The 19962-nt window shown below is 46.0% G+C and overlaps 1 protein-coding gene across 3 annotated transcripts in view; it reads left to right on the plus strand.

Moving 5' to 3' along the window:
• The window catches only part of Gycalpha99B (guanylate cyclase 1 soluble subunit alpha 2), a 35336-nt gene extending 15957 nt beyond the window's left edge, over nt 1-19379 (plus strand). For 2 of the 3 annotated variants that reach the window (XM_031982784.2, XM_031982785.2), the window contains 10 exons: nt 3171-3244; nt 3621-3703; nt 14842-15193; nt 16143-16524; nt 17112-17291; nt 17806-17944; nt 18021-18187; nt 18271-18414; nt 18563-18717; nt 18930-19379. In XM_031982784.2, the coding sequence (XP_031838644.1) occupies nt 3171-3244; nt 3621-3703; nt 14842-15193; nt 16143-16524; nt 17112-17291; nt 17806-17944; nt 18021-18187; nt 18271-18414; nt 18563-18717; nt 18930-19128 (1875 nt within the window). In that variant the 3' untranslated portion in view covers nt 19129-19379. The remainder of the gene's footprint in view (nt 1-3170; nt 3245-3620; nt 3704-14841; nt 15194-16142; nt 16525-17111; nt 17292-17805; nt 17945-18020; nt 18188-18270; nt 18415-18562; nt 18718-18929) is intronic. The other variant, XM_031982786.2, reaches the window with a different exon arrangement.
• Nucleotides 19380-19962: the final 583 nt, after the last annotated feature.

Consider the following 19962-nt stretch of genomic DNA (forward strand, 5'->3'; position numbering starts at 1 on the left):
TTAATTATGCGATCTTCCATTCTGGTGGAGCGATTAACAACGTTTCGGTTCCCTGGGAATCCGTGAAAATATCCTGAACGTTCCTGCAAACGTTCGAGCGAAGAAACGCGCATACAACAGCATTACAAACAGGTGTCATCCATCATACGGAATGGTTATCGCAACGAGCAGCATGGGAAAATTGTCACGTACCCGGCGATATTCTAAAAAATGACGATCATCATAGAATATAATAAATTTGATAACCGTTCGACAGGTCTGGCTGTCGAAAAAGTGAACTCGATGTCGCCGACCGAATAAATTTCAATGTAAAAGGGTCCATTCCGCTATCCATGGGCGGGTCTTAGATCCGCTTGATTCATTGCTGCAATATATCTGCCATTGTGGATTGCATTTAATATCCTTTCATCTATCGAATCACAGACTGGGTAATACTTTATATTATGACAGCGTACTATATATTTGAACTGCAGGAATTCGAAATTTAAGAATTCTTATAAAATACCATGTAAATCCGCGCGTCGTTAGAGGAATCTATTCCTTACAGTCAGTTCTTGCAATAATTAACTCGATAAGATGCTTTCGAGGGCTTTCAGCGCAGTCTCTAAGAAGAAATTAGGTAAAAGGAAAATCTCTTTCACCGTGGGACCGAGATTTCAGAGAATGAACTCAGCCGAGTCACCGGTTCCACCATGGTCTGACGCCGACACACGCGGCGCTTGTCCAGAAATATCCCAGTTTATGATGTTACGCAGCTAGTAAAGTGTTGACCGAGTAGCTAAAGTCTTCGAGACCTTCGCTGGCGCGGGCTGCCTGCAAATTCTTTTCCGTTGCGAAGCTTTCTTCGGGAGTAAACATTTCCTCCCTGAAAATTCGATTGGCTCGGTCGGCCTTTGCTAAAGCGAAAGAAACGGGGAATATAATTTTCATCGGTGCGCATTATATCTCGAACGTTTGCCCTGCTTTCCACGGGTCCTCGGGCGATAAAGAAATTTAATCAAGCCAACGTTGGCGGAGACTCCCGCATTCGCGTTACCGCGGGTCAGGGATATCGTCGCCGAAGCTGACCGGAGCCCGAAAGTCAAATAAAAGTCGCCGTTTCGACCGGCGAGCGAGATCACATTTATCGATAATATCTTGAATATTTCTTCCGACACCCGAACCTTCCGGAATTCTCGACTGGAGTCCCGTGCTTTCGCATGAAATCCCTGCGAACGGGGCACAAAGCGGAAACCGATCGATCAACCGCTCCAGGTTGTCGGCGGGACTCCGATCGCGTATACTTTATTTTTCACCGGGAAATTATAGGTTGTCAACGATGCACTTAATCCGTAATTTTCTGTAATCCGAGGTACGGGTACTTGCCCAGTCGACTCGTCCGCGGAGGGGTGGTTTTTTTAGAGCGATTCGTATACTCGGCAACAAGATACGCTGAATCCATCGAACGGAACTGTTCCTCGGAATTTCATTAGTTCCAACACCGATCACTCGTGAAATGGAAAATTCTTGCTGAAGATTTCATGTGATACGGCGGAATTGATTAGAAGACGTTTCACGCGTTTCCAATTGCGCGGGATCCTAATAGACAATGGGGGCGAACAGCGCACGAAGTCGTGTCCGGAATTCCTCTTCCTAGTCGGGGACAGATAATGCAGATCGTAATTCAATCTGGCTCGCCGCGAGAAAGTGGACAGAAAATGAATCCACGTTTAACCCCGGCGAGCGCCGAAGGTCGCGTAGGCAAAGTAATGTCCCACATAACCGCTTCGGATAGGAATTCCCCCGAGAATAGTTGCCCATCGCCGCGCACCAAGTGGAACGATAAATTCTCCGGAGTTATAATTCACGATTAAAGGCCGGATCGTGTACCCGGTCCGGTTTTATCAAATTATCAGGCCGATTATTAATTTCCCCGTGCCTCCCCGAGCAAAAAAGCAGATTTTCGGTCGCTCCGCGGCGAGCGTTCACCGCGCGACGAACGGAACTTCTCGCGTTCCAGCAGTTTTTGGCGACGGGTCGCATTTGTACGATCCGCCGAAGAGTTTCGAACTGCGCTTCCTCGTGCTCTCGCGACGACAAGCACAATTTATGTGAGGTTTTTGAAAAATCTACGCCCCGAACGGCAGCTGCGGACGTTACTGGCGGAACCTATTGAAACGGTTCCCGTGTTCGGCTAAATGCGACAGGACCCGATGAAATCGATACAGTATTCAGTGGATTTTTAAGCGGACTTTCGGGTGCGGCATTGAACCGACTCGGCGCGAATGATAGAATTTGATTTAATAATATAGTCACCGATCTCTCGTACATAAAATATGATCAACGTATAGCGAGCACACGTGAAGTCTTATAAAAGATATAACAGGGATCTCATAATAGTATAAGAATCATGCTAAAATCGCCCAAATCCCATGGAACCTATGGAAGCCGGCATACCTTTGAAACCTCCGAGACCTCTCCAACTTTCCAATATCGTTAAAGCTCCTCTCGATCTCCCTCTGTGTCTGTGTAATGTCAGTAAGTCAGATCGGGGTGGAATCAGGTTTCAGGATCATTCACATAGATTCTATTGAACGGGGATTACCAAGGAATATCAAGGTATAAAGTCTTAGATCATTAGCGTGACGTCGGGCTCCGAGGAGGAAATACACGATCGCTTGAATCCCGAGTATTTAATATCGAGTCTGTTCGGTTTAACGCGGAAAATCTCAGGAAATTCACCTTTTATCGGCGTCGATGTGCTCGGCGCGAAACATTGTCGAATGAGTACAGTATTATCAATATCAGAGGCCCAGATATTTTGATAAGCTGGATCGTGTTACACGATTCCTCGGTAAATGTTATCCGATCCGACGCGCTTTGGATATTCATGATGGTATCGAATAACTCTCGGGATACCGGTATCGCATTCGCTAGTGTCGAAGTGTGTCTGATATTGATTATTCTTCGCACAATGTTGTGGCGTTAGTGCCGTTTGCGGGCGGAGGTCTCCTCGATATCCGGATAATAGAAGCAGCTTCGAAATTTCTATCGACGCCTATTCGAGTGTGCTCGACCACCGAAACGCTCAGCAGTAGCTTTCTTTCTATAGGCGCACGTACGAAATCAACCGCGAAAGAAATCATCTTCCACGACGAAGTACACAGCCCCGGTTTTCGTTTTTATTGCAGAACGGGGCAGTCGCCATTGCTCTGGAGAACGTTTTGCGTCAAGATGAGGATCTAATACAAACCACGGGACCGCTGTAAGTATTTTCCCGTGTACGCCCAACGGCACGCATTGTGCAATCGAGAGAAACGTCGCCTTTATCGCTATCATGCGAGTTATTAGCCTCCGCCTTTCTATTCCTCCATCGATCGCGGGTTGCTGGATAAATTCTTAATAGAGATATCAATTCCGGGGATAAATGTCACAGCGAGTTAGGTGACTATTGATCTCGGGCGTGGGGGTAATACCATTGTCGGGGGAATATCGTTGAGCGGATGGCTTGTTTTCTTGATTAAGCTTCATTGAAATCGAAAAGTTCGCTGAAAACAATTATCGAAACAATTTCACTTGCCGGTGACACGCGACGAAAGTTACAATCGAGACGACGCTAACGTTTTCACCGTGCGTTTCAGAGACAAGATCCTCCTCGACATCGATCCCGAGAAGAGGTTAAGCTTACTGAAGAAGATTTACGAGATACTAACTTATAACTTCGGTAAGACGCAGCTTTATCAAACATGTTTATATGTTACGTGCTTAGGAAACTTCTCACTGAGACTGATCCAGAAAAATGTGACAAGCAATACAAAACTTTAGCCGCGTTCCAATTTTCTGGTCGGTCTTTTACGAATGAAGTTTCCGTAATTAATACTTTATCCAGCGGAAATCTGTTACTTCATCTGCAATTGGGTTAAACGACTTTTTCCGAGTGAAACTGCTGAGAATCTATTAATACAATCGTTGCGAAACTGATTAGCCGCTATTCAAAGGTCGACGTTCAGTTTTTAGTAACGAAGGATCTCGGAAAGGCTTCTTTCGATCATTGAATAGAAGGAATCAGAAAAAATCCGTCGCAACGCGCGAAAGGGAGGATTTAAGAAAACAATTAACCGCGAAACTCTGAAACTGGGGGACGAAAGTTCCCGCAAAACTCTCGCCGACGCCTAACGCGACGAGATTAGTTCTTATTCTTCGTCCACGGCTGGCGGAAGAATATTTATTTACCATTGTTTGGAGCGTCGCGGCGGCAAATAAAGAGAACGCGATGATTATTGGCGTTCCGCCTATTCCCGAAGCCGTACCCGGCAAATCTTCTCTTGTCCGGAGTTGAAAAGTTATGCGATACTTCGCGGGCTTCGTGTTCCGCCTACGGAACAAGTAAGACGAGACAGTCACACTTCCAGATTTCGCTCGCTCCTCCTTCGCCCGCGCGACAGAAACCGCGAGAGAGCGCGGCAACTTTTCCATTTCGAAGAAGTAATCACTTTGCCGTGTGCGGCGCGGCTTATTTTTCGACTCGCCTCGCGATCTTCATCAAACTTTACTCGTCAGCGTGGTCTTCCGCGAGATCTTATCCGATACAACCCGGACTTTGCTTATCCTCGATTTAAATACAAGATATTTTTTAATCCGAAATCAAACTCGAGCGCGAAAGTTCGCGGGACGCAATGAGATCGATTTCCAATGAAACTTCTTTCGGCCGCCTTTAATCCGGCCACTCAGTTTTCGAAAGTGTGGTGATCAATCAGGCATCGTTTGCCTCGCTCGGCGATCAGCGGTGACATCAAAAGCCTCGGAAAAAGAACGTTTCATATGCATGGAGCTAATATATCCGACTTGGCTGATCTCCCTCGGGGATCAGAGGTGAACGCAGTCAAAGATCCGCGAACGGGAGGCCGTACGCGTTATCGTTCGACGCTGCGAACGGAATTGGTACGGGAAACAATTGACGCGTGCACCTTCAAAGAAAACAGTTTACGAGGAGGAGTTATGGGACGAGACGCGGCTCGTAAAATAAAATCGACGTTCCGCGGCGGCGAGGCTCGGCGATCACGACCGCCCAGACGGTTTCATTCTTTCGTAAAAGCGAATGGCAATTTGCGTACCGTTTACAGTGTATTTACAAGGCTCGAATCGAACGTGCCTAATTAAGTGCGCCAGCTATTCTCCCGCTTTCGTACCCTTCGCCCTTTTTCAATTCATCGGAGCATCCACTTTCGAGACGACTCCGACGTTTTTAATAGGAGAGGAGGAAAAATTGGAGCCCGATGAATGAAACGGCGACCGTATCTATTCATTCCCAGAATCCGGGGCTAATTTCGTTGAGCTTTTGTGCCCGGGCAAAGCCTTTCCTCTGAAGCGTCTTCGGCCGCGCCTCGCTCGCGCCTCTCCTCCTTCTGTTTTTTGTCCCTTTTTTCCTTCGCGCCGCCGTTGATAACGCGGGATTCGTTAATACGGACTTGACCGAGTTTTTAATTGAATGACCGCAGAATAGCGTGAAAACCAATCGATACGTAGCTTCGCGGATATAAAATATTCAGAGGCGTTTCCATCCCGGTAACAGGGGCGCAATTTATAATCCCCTTTTATCCGTTTCTCTCTCATTTTCGCTCGTCATCATCGGGAGATCGATGAGGGCCCGGCCAAAGGAACGAGCTTAGCGCCGCGGCTAACGACGACTAAATACGTCACGGTCCCCTTATCAAACTGCTCCTCGGAAAGGCGCTCGCGCGGACGCGGCAGCCGTGAAAGGAATATTAAAAATACTGATTTCACGGGCAATTACCCCGCGCAGCTGAAGAAAGGGCTCGCCCGTCCAGGGATGACAGTGTTCCCGTGAAAGTGTCGCCCGCCGCGGTTTATTAAGTTTTTTCCCGGATGAACTGGCTGTGTACACCGCCGCATAATATCGCGGGATACCTCATTAATCTCCCGGATGGTACGGACGGCGATTTGATGGGGCTGATACGACATGTATCCACGATATTCCAGGAATTTGGCAGTGGAGCACCTCGTGGATCACATCAAAGGCCGCCGAAATCTTCGGAATTTCGTGTTAATTTCTTATGCCGATCGATCGGAGTTGAATGCGCACCGGCGACAGTACAAGCGTCTCGATGACAATTGTCGGACGTTGATTAGATCTGACGTGATGAATCGTAGCGCGAGAGGAACAAAGGTTTGATAACCGAGAATAATTTGTCCTCGTCCGTTTCAAGTATCATATTCTTTTCTCGTTTATTCCACTTTCTTATCAATTTTCACGTCCCATTCCCGCGACAGTAACATATTCACCTACCAACTCACTTCTTTTATTACTGTGAATTATCATTCCTGTGAAATTAACGTAATTCCCAGCTCAATTAACAACGCGTAAGTTTCTCGAATCTCGTATCAACCCTTTGGACTCGAGAGTGTTTCATTCGAAATATTCAACGTTTATTCAAGCTTAATATTAAATGTTAAATATTCAATTTACTCGAGTTTAATATTGAATATCAAATATTAATCTTTATAGTATTATCGCGTCACGTTAAGTGACAGAGTCGCCTCTCGAAAGCAAAAATTTAACAATCCGATTACGGAAACATACTTTCGCAATTAATCACACCGGAAACAGCCAAGATTATTGTCAAAATAGCAGATGATCAAACATCTTCGAACGATAACACGCGCCTGTTGATACAGTAAACTTCGATGCAGCGCTAATGCATGCACTCAGCTCGAGGCGTCGGCAGTTTCAATATCGTTGTCTGTTCTCTCCGACTGAATTTCCGTAAAACGCAGTAAACCGAAGACCACGGAGCCCGTTCCATTCAGACCGATGATCCAGCTTGCCGTACGTTCGGCGTTAACGAGGATCGACCTCGCGGTGCGGCACCGAGGATCCGATGTAATCGGAATCGGCGTCGCCTGGGACGGCGAGAGTAGATTACGCGCGTTCGCAGTCGGCCGAAGTTGAATTGCACTCGGATTAATTTGTTATTCCCCAGTTGCAAAGTCGCGAAGTAGACGTCGTAACGTCGAACGATCGTGCTGGAACGCGGCACGCGCGACAAGGCTGCGGCGATGAAAAGGAGGAGGACACGGCCGATTTCCGTGCCGCGATGCTCGAACCGTACGCGCAGCGAGCAACGGCCCGTAATTACACGGACGGAATGTAAATTCGCGATAACACGAAAATACCGGGGCAACTATGCCAGCCACGCGCGACCTTATCTCGATGATGCAGCCCTAACGAGATCGACCGTGCAACAAACGATCCCGTAAGAAAGTTTCCGCGGCGCGGTAACGACACGTAATTCCGAGCGTTCAAGATTAATGAACTCGCGGGGCCGGGAGCGCGGTCCGAGAAAATTGCATTCGCGTTACACGATCGCCTACTAAACGACACCGCCGCTGATCATCGCTTTCAGAGGCAGCTCGTGAAGCGACCGCTCGAACCGTCATTTCGCCACCGGCGTTTAGGAATTAAGAACGAGAGTGAAAGGCGACCGGCTACTCGAAACTTCGCTTCCGTTTACACCGTCGAGGAGCAGAAACTTTGATTTAATTATTCCGCATAGGAAGTTGCGGGATCTTTTGATCACGCTGTCGTAAACTTTCCGCTCGATGACGGACTACTATCAACGTACAATCAATTTTGCCGCTGACATTGCTTCCAGGAAGCATTCCCGAAGTTGTACTTCTCGGCTCGCGCGCGACCCGTTCTCTCGAAATTTCTGCAAGTTCGTTAGCCGGCTAAGGTCCGGCGCCAGATTTCCGTGGCAGGTAGAGGACCGACAAAGCACAACACGCGGCAATGAAGGGAAGTCGATACTTGATCCGTTTCAACGGGGGTATCCTCTTAAGACCCGGCTATCGATTCGCTCTCGAAAGAAACCACGTCAAAGTGCTCCCCCTTTTTAATATTTTCCCTTGTCGCGACCCAACGTTTCGGACGTCTCGCAGGGCTGTTCGGCGTCCCGACACGTTTCGGTATTTCGCAGCCTCCCCCTCGATGTGTCGTTCCTGCTCCGCGGAAACAGCGCACGAATCGCGGGAGCCGGAATTCGACGAGTTCTGTTCCCTCGCAGAGAGAAGTAGGACGCTCACGCCCGTCCGACGAAGCTGAATATTTCATCGGCGATACATTGGAAGACAGTGCGGATAAGAGCGGAGAAGTAAATCAAATTCCGACGCGTTTTCCATTTCCCTTTGAAATGCCGCGGGTTAAGTGGAAACGCCGGGAACACCCGGATCACGACATAAATGTTTCAGAACGCGAGAATTACCGGGTAACTGAGGAATTTCGGTGAAAGTATAAATATGGAAATTGACGTACACGGGGAATTCGATATCGTCGAACTCGCCGAATTCCCGCGAACGACGTGTAACCGTTATCTTCGCGATCCGAGCATCGAATCTCGCAGTTTGAATAATGGAATCAGCCTAGTGGATCGTATAATGTATCCCCGACGTAAAATCGAGTAAAGGATTGCCCCCGAAACCGGCGAGCGTATTTCCGAATCTCTTTGGAAATTCCGAGATTTTTGAGAAGCCGTGTATCCGAAAGAAAGTTCGGCGTTGGTGAGATACACTTTTGCCAATACAGTCCGCAAAGTAGACTAACGACGTTTGAGCCATCACTTCGGGAGTATCTCAAGCATATTTTACCGGGAAGTGAAAGCGATACCGGCACGAAAGAAAATCCGCAAAATTCTGTCCTTCGACGGTCCAAAACCGAGTGAATTTTTAAGCAAATGTTCCCCAGTTTTCTGAGGCGCGCGCGGAGACGCGTGACTTTATGAAACTGAACAGATTTCCTTCAAGTGTGGCGTACAAGACCGCAACAAGTAGCAACGGTTACGTGCCGTGAACGTTTTGACGTTCGTGCAGTTGCAAGAAGGTGCTCGAAATACTTGAAATACTGGAAACGGAAAGAAGGAGCTTCTCGGCGCTCGCGGGAAGCGTGCGAGGGATGCGCGCGACCGTTCACGCGAGGAGAATACAATTTTCTAACCGTCTTTCGTGTAATTTATTCAAGTGTTTGTTCGACTATCGATTTCAGCTACTCGTCAACGTAATATTTCGTTAAACGTACACACGCTCCGAATTTCGCGAACGAGTTCTGCCATTGATATTCACGTGAACTGGTGTTCGTCGAATTACTTTTATCGTCGCGACCCCGATAATGCGGTAATTACGGCCATAACTTTGTTGTTGTGTAAACTATTCCTGCCAATCCTGTAATTTAGAACACGGCTGAACGACTTCGACCCGCGCCATTTCCCCCGGTTCCCGTCTCTGCAAACATCGAACAACCGTAACACGTTGACCGGTGATCAATTGGAACATTAATTAAAACGCTGAAACGACCCGTTGTAAAATAAGCCGGTGTTGTTCCGAAGCACTTTCGAACTAGTTACTGCAATTATCTTCCCCGGTTCACCGTGATAGGCATTTATTGCTCTCGAAGGCGGTCGTAAGTTCGTTTGGCCGAACTTTAAAAAACATTACCCGGCCGGGTAGGTATCGAACGTTTACCGAGCTACTAGAATCCAATTTGCTGTTCATACACGAACTCGTTACAAGTGTCCGGTTGCTGATGGAATTCGCCACTTTAATGAAGCGCCCTAATTCCAGCCACTCTTGCGTTCTACGTCGAGCAATTATTCTTTTTAATGAACCGCCTGGTCTCGTCGTAATAAAAGCAAACTCGAAACGCGTGCTGTTTAATCGCGCGCGTGTCGCGGTTACAGGGAGAAGCACTCGCGTTGTCGTAGTTGACAGGGGACATTAACGTCAAGGCGGTGCCATTTCGTGCGGCTGTATTGAATAAATCCTCGAATTGCGCGATTCCCTTTGACGCCGCCGCGTGAAACACGAATTTTTCGCCTCGTTCGTCGCACAAAAACCGTGGAGCGAGGAGACTATCTGGAACGGTTTGAAGATTATAATCGAGCTTTTTTCCCGGCACGGGGAGATAATTTTCTCCGGGAAAGAATGGCGCCGGGGACGATCAGAGAGGCCGTGTAATAATACGTCCCGCCCGCCGCCGACGCTCCATCGACGGATCTTAATGATTCGCCGAGAATTCTGGCCACCATGTTCGACGGGGAACCAATATACGCTGTCAGGTGGTTCTGCGCCGATCCTTCATCTTCGAGGGCATGTTAACCTAATTTGCATTCGGCTGTCAAGTACTGTAGTTACAGTGGAGCATGCTCCGCGAACGTCCTATTAATCATCGTGGACAATCAATATGCACGCGAACGTATTCAGATTCGACTTCCCTGTCGGAACTTATCAACGATTTCCGTCAGGATCGCTCAATGGAGCCTCGGCGATCCGCGGGGACAATTCCGCCGCAGATACCGGCGTCGTGTCCGCATACGAGGACCAACGTTTCTTCCGTGCGGCCGCAAAATGGTCGCCCGCCGCGGAGCGTCCCACGATAAGAAATTATTCCTCGTGAACGCGGCGCACCGTGCGATAATGCAATGACGCCGTTCGACCCTTTGTAAACGCGGCTCCGGCGCGCGGTATCGTTCGCCCGCTCGCAATTAGGCGAAACCACCGTGAAAGATTCACTTAGGCCGTTAATGACGTTCCACCTTTGAATGCGTTTATTATTTCGCAAACTTTCAGCGCGGCGAAAACTGTTTTTAAGCTAAATGAAAAAATACGGGCGCCATGCGGGCGCGCGCGGAAGCCGAGTTTCGCTCTCGGGGGAGTTTTAAAACGCTTTAATTATTGCCACGGCGATAATCATTTTTCTCGTTGCAGAAACCTTTGTGTAATAGAATCTTTACGATCCCATTTTTTTCGTGTGCAGTCTCCAGGCTGTAACCTCCTAGTTTATTAATACCTTTTAGAGACCCCATCCGCGTGCAGTAATAATTGAAACGCTCGTAATTACGAATATGAATTATGCAAGGTCCGACGAGAAGAAAGCTCGAACAAAATATGAGGTAGAATGCGGTGATGCGGGGAACTGTGCTCGTGCTTACGAATTCTCGTGCCGAACCGACCCGAATTTTTGTCGGCGAGTACGAAGGGGGCGAAGGAAGGGATGATGCACCTTGTCCTCCGTGGCGTGATCGCCTAACATTAGAGATAACGGCGGAGTAGATAAAAAAGGGAAAAGGGGATGATAGTTGCAGGGGAGTAGCACGAGATCGTTCTTCGGAGTCGGCGGAGCGCAAAAAGGATTTCTCGTGCAATCGCGATGGAGCCTCGGAGAGTGCCTCGAGTTAGTTCGCTTCGAAAAGGCGCGCCCGTATTAGACCTCTCTTACTATTGACTCGCAGAAACCGCCGCACACAGTCTCGATACACTCGATATAGTGTGCAGGAGAACGAAATTCATCGAACTAAAGCGCTGCCCTTGTCCGCTGGGACTCAAATCTACTGGCGGACCTTATCGTGTATCCCCACTTTTGTAATTGCATCATATTTTACAGTGACACATCGACGTTAAGGTATTACGGTACACGTGAACGTAAAACCTTAATCCTTTTTAAAGGTGTAGCTTGCAGGGAGGTGTAATCCTCCCTTTCAGGAATTCCGAGCGACAGCCTAAGCACCGAGACGCGGAACCGCAGTACCGCAAACACTAGTAATACACTGAGTGCGGAAACTGATAACGGGAAGGATCAGTCCGCGTATTAGGAAAAATACACGCATTGTCGAGTCTCCGGAGTTTTTCGTTGATACGCATAGCGCGTGAGTGATCACGACGGACTGATCACGGTATCGCGAGCTGCGAGTTATTCAGTGAAAATCAATAAATATTTCCCGAGGAGTATTTCTATGGAATGTTTGCCGACTTATCTAAGAGTAGAAAACCATTCAGTGTTGCGTTTACCTTTCCCGGGTGCCATTGTTTATAGATGTACGCGAAATCGTTCGAAAGATCGAGCAGCAATAAATAGAGCGCGAAGCCGAAAAAGAATTTCTCGTGAAACTTTAAAGTGTTACTTTCCTCTGTGCACAGCGGACAACGTTGTTAAGAATTGAATAACCTATTCCGCGCGGGTCGCTCGAGATTTAAGGGGCTTTAGCGAGGAAGGCGGTAAGGCTGGAGTAAGATTTAGCAGATTATGTTTTCAAAGCTAACGTTAAATTGACGAGGGCGGCTGAGTTCATTCGACGCGAATGAAGCTGTCAGGATGGAATGGGAATGTGTACTTTCGGGGGAGCTCTATGGAAACGACTGTTTAACTCTCGTTCTCGTCAAAGAAACCGCGGGACCGGAGTTTCTGCCGATATTGATGCGCACCGATGTATGTAACAAGGTAGAAGGCACGTTCGCATCGATTCCCAAAGTGTTCCTTCTCGACGTATTGTCCCAATTCAGTCAGGCATGCAGATCAATGTTCTCGTCAAGCGTATGTACTCGGCTCCATCGGATTCGTCACGCGAATAATCGTCGGATAAAATCGGGCGCCCTCTCCGAAGACACGCACAAACGCACACAAGTACACAACGGAATGCTTTATCGAGTTTGCGTACCGTTGCATAAATTTTTTTGTTAACCTTCGATCCCCGTTCACAATAACGACTATACTGTTCGATTCTGTACCGTAAACGTTGATGGCTGCGATCTGACAGCTATCCGGGACGTGTCACGCCTACCCCCGCGACGAGTACTCTTCAAAACGAGAAGAACGCTCTCGGATTCATGTTTTTCTCTCGCGTAAAATATGGCTTTCCTTGCACGCCATTTTCCGCGTAAGATTGTTTACGGAATACGTCCCTTTACGAGGAATCCTGTTGCTTTATTAACCCTTTATTCTTTATGGGTGATTCTCAGCCACCGCTAGATTCAGTATAGCAAAATGCATCGATGTGTGAAATGTTCAAACAAAGTAGCTTTGTTTCTTAATTTTTCTGTACGTTTTTTATTAATCAGTTTCGAAGAATATCATTTATATTTCATTGAAGAATGTTGAATATGTCTAGCGAAAAACTTTCGACTGCAAAGGGTTAATACAGTTTTTAGCAAATTAACGGAAGGAAACTTGAGAACGGGCGGTGAATTGCTTTCTGACCGATTCGAACTACGGACCACTAATTACCGACGTATTAATAATCGAAGTGAACACTACTTACGACTATGGACCAGTAAGTTAATACTACTGACCACCACTGATCGATAAGCGACCACTATTGACTAGAGGGCCACTATTAACCACTACTCGCCGGTAACTGATCACGATTCACCACTACCGACCAGTAAGTGACCACTACTTTTGAAACCGTCCAGTGTAATTTACAGTCGATTCACCCTAAAGCAGATATCTGTGCGCGGATCTCCTGCCTCCCTAGATAAATGCCGCGATAAAACTATGAAAGCGGCTGCAGATGCGCAATTGAAAGGAAGAAGCACCATACGCTCGGTCTATCGCGATAAACGATTCATCTATTCCCGTGCAATGCGGTATGCCGAAAATGTGTGACGTTTACCTTCTTTTCAGCTTATCAACCTCGCGCTTGCCACCGAGTCGCTTATCATTTCCCTCTGGACGCGATGATAGGCAACGTACCAGACCCTGCCGACGGTCCATCGATTTGTCAATGTTTACCGGATGATTTGGCAGGCCGTCACAGAAACACCGAGCGATGTTCCAGGCGATTGGATGGGTGTATTATATAGCCGATCACCAACCGCTATTGATTATCGTGTCCTGATAGTGACATTCGCTGGGAAATAATGCGCACGTACATTAGAATAACATGAACCCGGCCACGTCGATTTCCGGTTCTGCAAGGGAGCTAACCTCTGATCCATTGCGAGCGGTGTACGCGAGGCCGTTTATTACGCTCGGTATCTGCGGAAACTTTCGAATAAGTGCAAGTTGCAACCTGTACCAGGCGTTGCAGAATCGCTTGCGTTCGCGAGGCATTTCAGTTTGAAGTTTTTCATGCTCCGCGTAACTTTGTTACAAGACAAATGGCACCGGTTATCGAATAATCTGGGATGGAAAATTGTAACGGAGCTCCGTTCGCGAAGCTCGCAGGAACGGCGCGCTTGGAGATTAGCAACTTTCCTGCAACGATCGGAATTTGCATCCGGCTCCCTTTTTTCTCCAATTCGCAGGACGGAAAGGGACGGGAGAATCGTCGCTGATTCCCACGTCAGCAAAATTACGGTTCCATTCAGCGCAGTGCAAGCAGCGGGTCGCTCGAACGAGGGACTGGAACGTATTATGGCTGCGGTTTTTCTTTTATCGGTTTCCCTCTGTCGAAAAATAATTGCCAGACTATCTTTCCGACAGATATTAAAGCTTCGCGCAATAACATTCGAAATTAAATCTGCTGGAGTACATGATTTGACAGCATTTCGAACTGCGTGCTATATTTTCCGGGTGGTTGCGCAGTTGCGAACCCGGGTTGCGATCAATCGGGCTGTAAACTGGAAAATCCTCGGGAAACTGGTGTCAAGGAAACCCTGGTTCATAAGTCGTATGCCATACGATCTCGCGTAAGGCAATTTTAAACGAAGAAGAGGTATACGATGCTAAAGTTCCGTGGATTCTTTAGGTTTCCAAAAGAATATAGCTCCGGAACTTTACCCCTTCACGAACGATCAAGGTTTCTCGAAACTTTGAGTGAACGTAAAAGAGCATCGGAGATGTTTGCAGCGTTTATCGTTCGGATGGACGTATAATTAATAAAATATGAAACTGAATTGAAAGTCTCAATGTTGCTGGCTTAATGTTCTTTATATTTCGCGTGTACGGCAGATTTTTAATCTCGCTGGTACCTTTTACTCGGAAAGAGATCGTTTAATTCGTTTAAGTGCGTGAGCCCGACTCAAAGATGCAATCCGATTGAAGCCGCGCCCGTGACAGCTAATTCAGAGAAACAGTTTCAGACTCCGGCAAGGTGAAGTTTTTCGAACGCCTCGGTGAACAGCTGATCCATACTGCTTGCGTGGGTCTGCTCGAACGAGCATTCCGTTGCCTCGGGAACGATCTGACGGCCTTCCTGACCACACTCGACGGTGTAAACGACGTTGTACAACATCAATCCGGATCAGAAGCGGAGGCAGAATTCGTATGCATCGCTACGCCGGAAGCGATAGAACTACATTTTACAACCGAGCACCCGTCTATCGCCTATTTGCTGGGCGGCAGCTTGAAGATCATCGCGAAGAAAATTTATCACGACGATGCGGACGTGAAAATCATTCCCAACCGCTTCTATCCGTTTGTGTGTAGGTAAGAATAATCTCTTCGTTTGTCCCGCACCTCATTGTCCCGCGTCTCTCGATAATAGAAGGAAAACAACCGGCGACTCGTTAGCCCCGCGCAATTGCAAATCCAATTCCACGAAACGCGGGGTTCCCACATTCGATGCCTTTTAATATTTTCCGGTATTTCCTGCGATACGAACCTCTAACGTTCCGCTCTTAATAACACTCATTAAATGCATAAGTATAATATCCGGTAAGCGGATATAGATATACGTGAGAACGAGCAACGAAGAAATTCGATCGGCTTTAATAACATTTTACGAGGCACGCGTTCGAAATCAATGGACGGCAAATGCATCGCCTATTAAGTTACATGAAATTCGAACGGATTACGGAGAAAGGTGTCGCACTGAAAAGGAACAATGTTTACTGCTTGCACGCCAGATCGATACGTTGCTGCAGACATTCCGTTACAACAGAGAAATTCAATTTACACGGAAAAAGCGGCGGGGGCCGTGAAACGGCGACCCGAGCAAATATATCGATCGGCGATGTTCGCAAGCATTTGCATCGAACACGCTGCACGCTGATTTCAGGCGTCTCATTACACATTAGCGCGGAAAAGGAATTCGCGAAGGCCCCTCCCTATTTGCTCCCGCGAACTTCCGTAATTGGATTATTTTCATGAGTTCAGGTCCATTAAAAGTTCTCCGAAAAAAGAGTAAACTCATTAATGGACCGTGCATAATCCGATATACCGAGCGGCCTGGGTGCTGTTCCTATTATGGCGAACCGTAAATGAATAAGTTTAATAAATAGTAGATTAAAAGTGAATACAACGGATGATAAATTACTTATTAATTAAATCTCCCGTAACGATGAGACGCATTTCGAATCGTTTCTACGTTACGCTTAATGGTACCGCGATTACGGGAGGAACGTTCCTCTCGGTTTAATGATGAACTGTTTCACAGGTATCGTATCATCCCGGAGCGTTACAGTGAACGATCGAACGTCGATTCGGAGATCGACAATTATCTCGACACGGGCACGTCTACTTTCCGTCCACTCTCGACTGAGGCCACGGACCTTCGCATGGGAGTCGCGAGCTTCTGCAAAGCGTTTCCATGGCACTTCGTCATTGATCGAAATTTGGAGCTCGTGCAGCTTGGGGTCGGATTCATGAGGATTTTCGGACAACATCTAAACCGATTGGGGCGAGAGATATCGACGTACTTCGCTGTTACACGACCTCGCGGGGTTATACTCGTCTTCCACCAGATACTGAGGCGTGTGAATACACCTTTTATGCTGACCCTAAAGAGACCGCAGGGTGTCGATAAATATCCCGCAGAGGTACACGAGTGGTTCATTCGTATGTAAATCGAAAATATTGTAGTGTAGCCACTACGTGGCCGGCAGATGAATGTACAAACAACTGGCGCGAACAAGTGTTTTCCCACGGTGGTTGCTGGGGTGAGCTGCACCCCCTGGGTAGTTTCTTTCCTAATTTGATCTCCGCGGAAATAGAGTAATTTCGCGCCGTATTAAATAAAACGAATGAAAAACGGAAATACACCCGCTGTGGGGATAACGAACTATTTGTCGCTTTAATGGAATTTCCCTATGGATTAGGACACACTGCACGGGGACAGATAATAAATATTAAAACAAAGAACTTTGATAATCGATTGTAAGAGCAGTGCAGTAATCTATGGAACAGCAGAATGATGCGTATAAAATTTAATTCGTGGTTGACATTTTCTAAATAGACTAGTGTGACAAATAATGTAGAATTAAATTGATACTTTAAAATGAAACTTCTCAAATTTATAAAAGAGGATTACGAGAACTTTGGTTTAGGATCCAATATACATGAATACACGTCTTTATTCGATAACGTTACCTGAATGTTTATACTGATAGGATTTCAATAATTTCAGGGCTTAGAGATGAAAGGTCAGATGGTCTACTGTCCAGAATCGAATTCCATCCTATTCGTAAGCTCGCCGTTTCTGAACGGTCTGGAAGGGCTGACTGGTCGAGGACTTTTTATATCTGATATTCCATTACACGACGCTACGAGGGACGTAATTTTAGTAGGGGAACAAGCTAGAGCACAGGTACAGCTGCATTTGCATCTTATTATGACATCGTTAAATTTATATTTATAAAATTCATACGCTCGTGTATTAAACCGTACGATCTGTATCGTAAGTAACAACGAAGTGGAAAGGATGTTAATTGGCTAGTCCCAGTTTAGGATGAAATACGTATCATCATGTGAATGCATTCAATTATTCATGGATATTTCGAAATTCTTTTACAATATTCGCTTTTAAAGAACCTACCTACATTACCGAGACGATTCCTCCGCATAGATGGCGCCAGCGTACGGAGAGTACGGTCTAGATGGTGTCAGCGGTGAAATGGCGGTTTTAAACGAAACGAGTTTACCATAATCGATGAATATGATAATAATATTTGAATAAAACGCAATAAGAGCAAGCGAATTTTTGAATTTATGAATTTCTGATTTTCTGAATTTCAAAATTTATGAATTCCTGGAGTTCTGAATTTCAAAATTTCTAATTCTTCTACTTGAAATGCACATGGTAATCATATTTTTGGTTGCAGGATGGCTTAAGAAGGCGGATGGACAAGTTGAAGAGATCCATCGAGGAAGCAAACCTTGCTGTGTCCGCGGAGAGGGAAAAGAACGTTAGCTTGCTTCATCTTATATTTCCTCCGGACATAGCGAAACGCTTGTGGTTAGGTAAGTCATTGAAAACAATATAGAATCTACTCTTAACTCAAACGATTCGATGTCTCATTACAATGAACTTTTACAGGGGAAACTATAGACGCAAAAAATTATCCCGAAGTGACCATGCTTTTCAGCGACATCGTCGGTTTCACAGAGATTTGTTCGACCGCGACGCCAATGATGGTCATCAATATGCTTCAGAATCTTTACGAACAGTTCGACTCGTTTTGCGGTCAGCTGGATGTGTATAAGGTGCGAGTTTTATCTCAAATATAAATCCTTAAGAGAATAAGTTCGAATTCTGAAAAAAATTTTATACTCTTTAATTGTTACAGGTAGAAACGATTGGAGATGCGTATTGCGTAGCCTGTGGCCTTCATCGCGATACCAGCACACACGCGCAACAAATAGCTTGGATGGCCCTGAAAATGATACAAGCGTGTTCTAATCATTTAACTCATAAGGGAAAACCAATAAGGGTACGATAGTACGCCTACTTATTACTTAACATCCTAAAGGACCGTAGAATTTAATAAAAAGAAGCAATCGATTTAATTATTCTACGATTGCGCGAATATGCTGGAAGAGTATCGATTAAACTTTGAATATTTCGCTTTATTTCATTAGATGCGCATTGGCATTCACACTGGAATGGTGCTCGCAGGGGTTGTAGGGAAGAAAATGCCTAGGTATTGCCTGTTCGGGCATAATGTTACCTTAGCGAATAAATTCGAATCCTTAAGTGAACCACTTCGCATTCATGTTAGTCCAACGACTTACGAGTAAGTAATCAAGACTTACTAATTAACTCTCGTACTACTGAATACCAATATATCGTTGCGCATACGATGCCATGCTAATTACTGAAATACATCCAACGTTAATTTATTCTACCTTTATTTCGAAATGCGATTCTTTTTGAATTTGATTAACTAATTGTCAGACGCCATAAGAGTTAAGATCCTAAACTAATAGTGATGTTTGCTTCACGTAGATTGTTGAGATGCCCCATATCAGGATTCGAGTTGGAACCACGTAGCGAAGAATTCTTACCAAAAGAGTTTCCAGCAAACATTGAGGGACCGTCTTACTTTCTGAACGACTACAAGCACAAGGATGTCGATGTAAATCTTCCGCTCGATATTCACATTCAAAACGCGATCCGGAAATGCGATCTTGGCACCAGCACGTAGATACTCGACTAAACTATCCCGTCACCAACTGTGCTGTCGCTCGTGAATGTCGCTGTACCAATCGCTACTGTCCGTAAAACCACAATAACTCCGGTTACAATCTGACTTCTATGAATTTACAAACTGGCACCGAGTAACGATACTAATTCTACCAGCCTGACGGCCACTCGACGGCCGATAATATTTATACGCAGAGTTTTAGATTACAATTATTATATACCTATGACCATATGAGCAAATAAATCTGTATGATAAAGTATATCCCCTTTAATTTATTTCTTAACGAACCTATGAAACGCTCGATACCATTTAGATACTTAGCGCTGAGAATAATCTGTTTCTCATCAGAATTAAACAAAAGATTAACGAGTATTCCAAAATTATGGAAATATTACAGTTCCTTAACCGACTATACGAATGGATATCAAATACGTCTGTTGAATCTTTTTCATTATCCGTCGATAGTTATAATAGATCTGGGTTTGATATAGGTAACGTTTCAATGTTTACAGTGTTTGCACGCTGATTCAGATATTCTTGTTCGTCATTTTGATCTTGAAAACAATAATTGTTCATTCCTTAATACTAAGGACGACAGACTAATATCGAAATGAATAAAGCACGTCTGCACAGTGCGGCGCTTTCGCCAATTTCTTAGGTTTCCACGTTCCATCGAAGCTGGCCGGCGGCTTTTATTTTTGATAAGGCTCGTTCTAGATTCGAACCTCATACCGGGACGGTCTTTGTTCACAAAATAATAGAACTATTTGTATTCTTTACTGCGCCGCAATTCGGCCATCGCCGCAGCTTCTGTGAACGTTGTCCGGCTTACTT

This window comes from Nomia melanderi, chromosome 10, assembly GCF_051020985.1.
Source record: "Nomia melanderi isolate GNS246 chromosome 10, iyNomMela1, whole genome shotgun sequence".
Classification (NCBI taxonomy): Eukaryota; Metazoa; Arthropoda; class Insecta; order Hymenoptera; family Halictidae; genus Nomia; species Nomia melanderi.